This window comes from Triticum aestivum, chromosome 7A (genome assembly GCF_018294505.1).
Source record: "Triticum aestivum cultivar Chinese Spring chromosome 7A, IWGSC CS RefSeq v2.1, whole genome shotgun sequence".
Lineage (NCBI taxonomy): Eukaryota > Viridiplantae > Streptophyta > Magnoliopsida > Poales > Poaceae > Triticum > Triticum aestivum.
In genome coordinates, this window is record NC_057812.1 from 78,290,791 (window position 1) to 78,298,626 (window position 7,836).

Genomic DNA, 7,836 nt, shown 5'->3' on the forward strand with positions numbered 1-7,836 from the left:
TTTCCGTGGATGTAGCATTGCTCGTAGAGACAAGGCCAAGCCTTTGAGAAATCTTATGTACCCACCAAAAATTGCCAGTGTCCGGTGAAGAGGAGGTTAACGGGGCCCACCCGAGAGGAATCTCAGTAACAAACCACTCTTCTGAAAAAGAGGCCGGCAGGCTGCAATGCAGCTCTGGTTGTACAAGTGTCCCTTTCACCCTCCCAATCCACACGGAACCAACCGCTTTCTCCTACCCAATATCACCTTTGCCCCTTTTATACAACCCAACCTCACTCTCCTCCCCTCTCCTCTCCTCTCATCAGTTCAGCTGTGTATCTTCATCTCTACCATCAGTCCCCCTGAAGATGTATCACCAGCAGTGCGAGCTCCTGATGCCCCATGAGGGCCTGGACATGGACGCCGGCCAGTCACACCACCTTGCCGCCGGCTCAGCCGTCCCCGCAGAGCTCAACTTCCACCTCCTGTCCTACGTCGACACGGCCGTCTCCCCGCAGCAGCCCACCGTTGAGTATTTCTTCGGCGGCGCAGACCAGCCCCATGCGCAGTTCGAGCAGCTGGCCGCCAACCACCAGGCGATGACCGTGCTGCGGGACTACTACGGCCAGTACCACCCCGCCACCGCCGACGCGTATCTACCCGGCGGCGGTCCGAGGACCGGTTCGTCGTCCCTGGTGTTCGGTGCTGCCGAAGAGGAGTCGGCCTACATGGTAGGCGGCTTTCAGTGCTCCCCCAAGCAGCGGGCGAGCGGCAGCAGGAAGCGGGGCCGTGGCGCCGGCAGCAGCTTCCACGGCTTTCCGGCCAACGGCAGCGTCGAGAAGAAGGAGAAGCAGCGCCGGCAGCGCCTCAGCGAGAAGTTCACCGCTCTCATGCTTCTCATCCCCAACCGTACCAAGGTTTGCACCTTCGATGCGTTCGTTCATCTTGTTTTTAATTCGTCGCACTTCGCTTATCGATCTTGTTTTTTTTACTAATCTCGTGATTCTTTAATTTTTCTGGGCTTCAAACTGTCAATTAATTAATTTGTAGGAGGATAGGGCCACGGTGATCTATGACGCGATCGAGTACATCCAGGAGCTTGGGAGGACGGTGGAGGAACTGACGCTGCTGGTGGAGAAGAAGAGGGGCCGGCGGGAGCACCAGGGGGACGTGGTGGATCCGGCGCCCACGCTGGTGGCCGGAGATGGGGAGTGCTCTGCAGGCGAGGTGGCGGCCGCGGTGATGCCAGCGATGCCGGCGCCGCCGCAGCCGATCCGGAGCACGTACATCCAGCGGAGGAGCAAGGAGACGTTCGTGGACGTGCGGATCGTGGAGGACGAGGTGAACATCAAGCTCACCAAGCGCCGCCGCGACGGGTGCCTCGCCGCCGCGTCCCGGGCTCTGGACGACCTCCACCTAGACCTCGTCCACCTCTCCGGCGGCAAGATCGGCGACTGCCACATCTACATGTTCAACACCAAGGTAGTCACATCGTCACAACAGATCTCTTAATTAATCTACATATACCATGCATGTACGTTCAGTGTTCTCAAGAATCAAGATATGCAAAAGAAGGATGGTAATTTTCTTGTTCTCATTTGTTGATGTGTATGCAGATTCATCCTGGGTCTCCAGTTTTTGCAAGCGCAGTGGCCAGCAAGCTGATCGAAGTGGTGGATGAGTACTAGCAGCTTGTTATCTAGTCACAGCAGGAGCGATGCGTTTCTATATTGCTAGCTAGCTAGCTAGGGTTCCTGGATATCTACATCAGTATTTCAGTAGTTCTCTACTTTAATTTTGGACTGTTTGATCCAATGATTGGTGAAGACATTGTCTGAGTGTTTTGGCATCTGAATTCTTAGGGTTTGTATTGAACTTCTTGAATAAAATAATTAACTGAAACTTTTCAGTTTGGACTTTGGACCAATGATTAAAAAAAATGTTTTTCAGATTATATGTAATTTTCTGGATTATTCATGAGAGAAAGCACATAAGCATGCATGGTGTGAGTAGGTTGAGCAGACGGTTGTAGATCTGGATGAAACTGGGTAGGTGAGTCTTTGTTGAGCTGTGACTTCTCCTTCAGATATTATTTTTGTGTGGTTGGATGAGAGCTTAATTACAATACCATACTCGAGTACAATATTCTGTGCCCAAAAGTAGCTCAGTACACTGACCAGAGGCGGTTCAGCAAGCAGTCGCAGGCACATTCAGATATGCTTCCTTTTGTTCCCTCAGCCTGCAAAAGTTTTTTGACTTGGTTTTGGCCGGTGCAATGATTGCTGTTTCGCCCTCGTCTTTGCCTGAATTTGCCCTAGTCTCTGCTAGAGACTCGTGGTGAAGATTGGAGGCAAATATTATTTACATTGTCCTGGGAATGTTTAGCATCATACATGTCCTATCATTCGTCATTTCTTCTTATCAAATTACATACTCCCTTCGTCTCAAAATAAGTATCTCAACTTTATACTAATTCTAGTGTAAAGTTGTACGAAGGTCAAGACATTTTTTTTAACCTTTTACATGCCTTCGCTACCCCCGTGTTGCCAGCCCCTGGCGACACGGGGGGCGATCCACCGCCGCCGGCCCTAGGCCTCCGCTCTAGTCTCCCCCTCCTGCTGCCGCCCGAGGCCATGCCGGCATAGCCTGGCCAGTAACGGCGGCGGCGGGGCCCTCCCCTCGCGCGGTGGTTGCGATTTCCTATCGGCGGCTGCGGCTCATGGCTCGGCAATGCACCGGCAACAAGGAGCAGCGGGCGCCCGGCGGCGAGTGCGACGGAAACAACAGCGCAGGCGCATTCTCCCCGCGGTTGAGGAGCACCTGTGGCGGTGGCACATATCGCGGGCCTCGCCTTGCCCAGATGGGCTTCCGCGGGCCGGCAGATCTGGAGGGCGTCTACAGGCGGGCATGGTGGGCCTGGCGGCGCCACTTAGGCACCGTGGTGGTGCCGTGGCCGGTCAGGCGACGGCGGCCTGGATCCATCGTCCAGTCCCCGGCAGAGATGGCGGCGATCCGTGCACGAGATGCTTGATGGAGGTCCTTCGAACAGATCCGATTGAAAACTTGCTTTCAGCTTACTGCCAAAGCCAGCGGTGGCGGCGCTATTTTGTGACATTCCCTTCTTTAAGGCATCGCCGAGGAGAAGTTCAAAGTCACTGTCTGCTACCTCCAGGGAAACCCTAGATCAATATATCGGAAAACGGCGACATTCTTATGTCGTTTCCCCCTTGGGGGCGTTGTTCTTGGAGGTGTGCACGGGCTCAAGGGACCAGTAGACCGCATCTTTGGTGGAGCGGTGCTTCATCCTACACATTGATAGCGATGGATCTCGATGGCGAGGCGCAGTGCAGATTCGGTGTCCGATGTGCGAGGATGGACTCGCGCAGGAGGACGACGTTGTCTGGCGTCGTGGTGGCGTCAATGGCAGAGTGACCTGGCATGGTAGATGCAACAGTACAACTCTGAAGATGGGTTGGTGGCAGGTGGCTGCGGCGGCCTCATACCCGGCAGGCGTCCTAGTTGAGGAGTGCGCCGGACTGGTGGGTGCCCCATACCCGGCAGGCGTCCTGGTTGGGACCTCAGGTCTTAGACGTTAGGTTTGGCTGCGAGGTCTGTTTGGTATTAGGCCCAGACTATCAGCATCCCTACATCAACTGGATAGGAGTAGCGACAGATGTTGCCTAGACGGTGGCTTTAGTCTTACTGTTGTATGGCTTTGTAAGGTCTTATGTGAATAATTAATAAAGTGGCTGCATGCATCGTCTAGATGCAAAGGCCGGGGGTCCTTCTCCATTTCTAAAAAAAGTTTATTTCTTTTAGCACATAAGTTTCCGAGAGAATGAGCGGTGAGGCTATTGTTATACTCTTTTTTAATTAATAAGAGGAGTAAACCCCTTTGACCAATGAGTCATCTAAAGAAAAAAAGCTTCAGCCTACACTGGTATATAGAGTATTATGCTAAATTACACTGTGGCTTTCTAAGTAAAGTTGCATGTAGCTAGTAAGTTATTGCTTAGATTCACATTATCACCTTTGATCTTTTTATGTGGCAGAAGCTTAAATGGAACACATTCAATTTACATTGTCCTGTACGTCATGGAATCTCTGACATTCAATTCACCATGATCTTTCTTATTTCATATCTTATTATATCCATAATCAGCTGAGCTAACCATGTTTTTGCGCTCGGTTTTGTTAGATAGAGAAGACCTGAACGCGCATTTTCATGGAAATTCAAATGTGAGATCTCAAACAATGTTTCCCAAAGAAAGATTAATGACACGATTTGATGCTATTTGATGGCCAAACACTTTCAAGAAGATCGAAAGAATGCACACAGGAAACAACCTGCTCAAAGTGGTAGCTTTCATGAAGTCGTGTGATATTTTTCTCTAGAAGATTGATATATTGATAGCAAACTCGAACCATCAACGACCTCCATGAAAACTATTCTATTCCATTACTTTTCACATGTGATTTTTCATGTTTTTCCTTGCCAAACTCTTCAGAAATCAAAAATAAATAAATACAGGTCCACATCAATGGAAAGAAAACATAGTGGTTTCCATGAATTGCATCAGCAAGGTCTCATTATTTACATTTAGTATGTAATAATTGAAAGCCATCGCATACCAACCATTCCATTCCCGATGGCTTATATCCTCAAGCTAGTGCTCTTCTCTCTTTTCCTTTCAAAGATTACTCTTATGGTTGGTGCAGGGGAGGAAGTTGTTGAGAGTCCAAGTGGTGTCGCCACTTCCATTGGCTAGCCGTCATGTTACTTTATTATGCCGAGTACCTCGATTTTGTACTCGACATAGGCTATGGAAAGAACCCATGAAAACACTTGGCATAACCCGCTATGCTGTCCAGGGGTATGCCGAGTGCTGCATGGCCTGTGAGTGTAGCAGTGGTAGGGTATCCACATCAGACAGTTGTGAGTGATGCGTCTAGGTAGCTTACATTGAGCAGTTTGACTTGGTCCAACACATCATTGTGAGATTGTACGGGCACGGATCATAAGAAGAGCAAGGTTGGGCTCGTCACCGACTGCAGTACATTGTATCTCATTTGATTTCAATCCCGAGCTTTGACAAGAACCACTCGGCATGTCGTATCACGCCATCCTTGGACATAGACACAAATGACATGGTAGTGAATGTAAGCACCCAACAGCTTGGAGTGATGAGTCATGCCTTAGGTGTTTGTGGCTAATGCAGGAGTACGTGTGGTGGTTCTCTCGGCATGAGTAGATGAAATGACATCCTCACCCATGAACACAACATATATCTTGGGGAATGCCCAACACTAAGCCCAAGAGCTAGAAGAGAACGGTGGGATCGATTTCTTGGTTTATAGGTAGTTGGACTAAAGAATGCTGGAGCCGGGCATGGGATGATGCAAAAAATAAGTGTTGACTTCTCGGTCCTTTTTCATGGACCTATTAAAAAAATTGTGTAGAGGTTGACTTAGCGCCAGCAATTAGCGTCCACCATGGAAATAGAAGGCGCTATGATGATTTATTTTTATGATATTTATTCTCTATAAGTGTAGCATTGAACTTGTTCTTACTCGCTTGGCCTCTACACAACCATCTATGTGTGTGTTGCTCCTTATTGGTCAGGCCTATCCCCATGACAAGGTAAAACCCCTGAACTATAACTGCAATACGCATCTCAAAGTAAGGTCCTGCTCTAGTCAAAGGTTATTAGAAAAACCACCAGAATTGGGAAACATTAAGGAATCAGAAAGGAACAAATCTACAAAACATAGGAACAACGGATACAAAAAACCAACAGTAGTGCGATTTTCGGCTTTTACGAAAACAAACACAAGAAAAAGAGGATTGACATGTGGGTCCTAAAGATTCAGTTTTTGGTATAGAATTATATATTGAGAAACTATCTACAGAGGGTCCTATGTTGCATAGACCAACCATTTAAATGTAGGCCTCAATATGGATGGTTGATGAGCCATTTTTATCCATTCTCTCTCTTTTTCCTCAGGTATACACCAAACAAACAAATGAGCTGCAGCAGAATGTCCGTGTTCATGTGAAATCATGGGCCCAAAAATCATTTAGGGGATCCCTAGTTAGTGTTTACTTTGAAGGAAATACCAACATAGGTGAAAGAACATGCGGTGCCTCCATGTTTGATTTTGGTAATTGATGACAATCTCTATGGACTAATGGTTGCCTTGAGTTATATTTGAAGATTTTGTCCATAGGCTTTTCTTGGAGTACATGTGTTGGTTTCAAGGAGAGTTTGTGTCGACCAAGGTGCTATTCAAGGAATTACCTAAAGATTGGTCTTGTGAGAGGTTGATCAAGACTAAGTCAAAGAGTGAATCAAGTTGATCAACCCACAAAGCGTAGAAGATGTACCGAGAGGGATCAAGTGATCCCATGGTATGGTAAGCATTGTCAATTACGCTTTGTGTACTAACCCATGGTCTTTGTGAGGGTTCTTTGTGGGGTTAGGTTGCGGTGTGCAAGTTCAAGTGGAGCATCACGAAGAGATCAAATGCTTGAAGTTTGCCGTCCTTTGTGGTGACAATGGACTTGTGAAGATGTGCGGAAGAGTGGCTCACCCATAGTGGAGTATGGGGAAGCAACCAACTAGTCTTCATCGAGTCAACACAATCAAGAAAGGTTGTGGTGTGCAAGTTCAAGTGGAGCATCACGAAGAGATCAAATGCTTGAAGCTTGCCGTCCATTGTGGTGACAATGGACATGTGAAGATGTGCAGAAGAGTGGCTCACCCATAGTGGAGTATGGGGGAGCAATCAACTAGCCTTCATCGAGCCAACACAATCAAGAAAGGTGGTCCAACTTGAGGAAGTCAAGATCATCATCATCTAGCTCAAGTGGACCATGTGCAAGGCAAAGGTTTTCCCTTGATAGGTTTTCTATTTTACCGGTCTCATGATGGTAGTTGGGAGACCTGGTTATAGGATCGATTGCCGTACTATCAAGGAGGGCTCTCGATGAGTATCTTGATCGTATCGTTCGTTGAAAGCTCAAACCATTGCATCCTTGCATCATCTTTCTTGGTTCTTGTTTGCTTCTCTTTGAGAGTCTTAGAGCTTTTGGTCATCTTGATGACAAACTCGAGTTCATCGAAAACGGAGTTCACATGCTTCTTCTATGATGTTTTCGATGTTGGAGGTTTTGCCGGTTCTTCTAGGTTGGAGGTTTCACTCCTCTATTTGTTGGCATACCTCCCCTGCCTCTTCTTACTATAACATGCTGTTTTGATGTTTTGATGTTGGAGGTTCACATGCTGTTTTGATGCTACTCGTCGTCTTGTTTCCAACAAGCTTGAGTTTGCTCAATTCGGAGCTCATATGCAGAAGTTATGGCAGTTCTGATTTTCTTGAGTGTGGTTTTTGTCAGGGTCCCAGCGGTAGTACCGTGGTACCCAGCAGCGGTAGTACCGCTGAGGAGTCACAAGCGGCAGTACCGCTCCTTAGCGGTAGTACCGGCGGTGACTCCGCAGCAGTACTACCGTTGGCTTACCAGGTCCCTACCGCGTCGATTCGAGGGGTCTTTTTCTGTGTCGGATTGTGCGGTACCTCGCTGCGGCAGTAGTGCGGCAGTACCGCTCCTTAGCGGCAGTGCCGCCCTTCCTCCGCGGTAGTACCACCCGGTCCCTCTTTCCCTTTTCCCTTCATTCTGCGCGGCAGTACCGCCGAAGGGAGCGGTAGTACCACTTAACCCAGCAGTAGTACCGTTGTCTCCTGCGGTACTACCACCCCAAGGTTCATGTTTTGTTGCTCATTTTCCCTGTTTCTTCTGCCTGAGCGGTAGTACCGCTTGTGGAGCGGTAGTACCGCTCGTGTGCGGGCTGAACACAT

The 7,836-nt window shown here is 48.5% G+C and overlaps 1 protein-coding gene across 1 annotated transcript; it reads left to right on the forward strand.

Annotated features, from left to right (window-relative positions):
- The first annotated feature begins 211 nt into the window (after positions 1-211).
- Positions 212-1,888, forward strand: LOC123150494 (transcription factor TIP2). Its single transcript, XM_044570337.1, has 3 exons — positions 212-896; positions 1,030-1,461; positions 1,596-1,888. Exons 1-3 carry the CDS (start codon positions 348-350, stop codon positions 1,665-1,667), a joined length of 1,053 nt encoding a protein of 350 aa, XP_044426272.1. The 5' UTR covers positions 212-347; the 3' UTR covers positions 1,668-1,888.
- Positions 1,889-7,836: the final 5,948 nt, after the last annotated feature.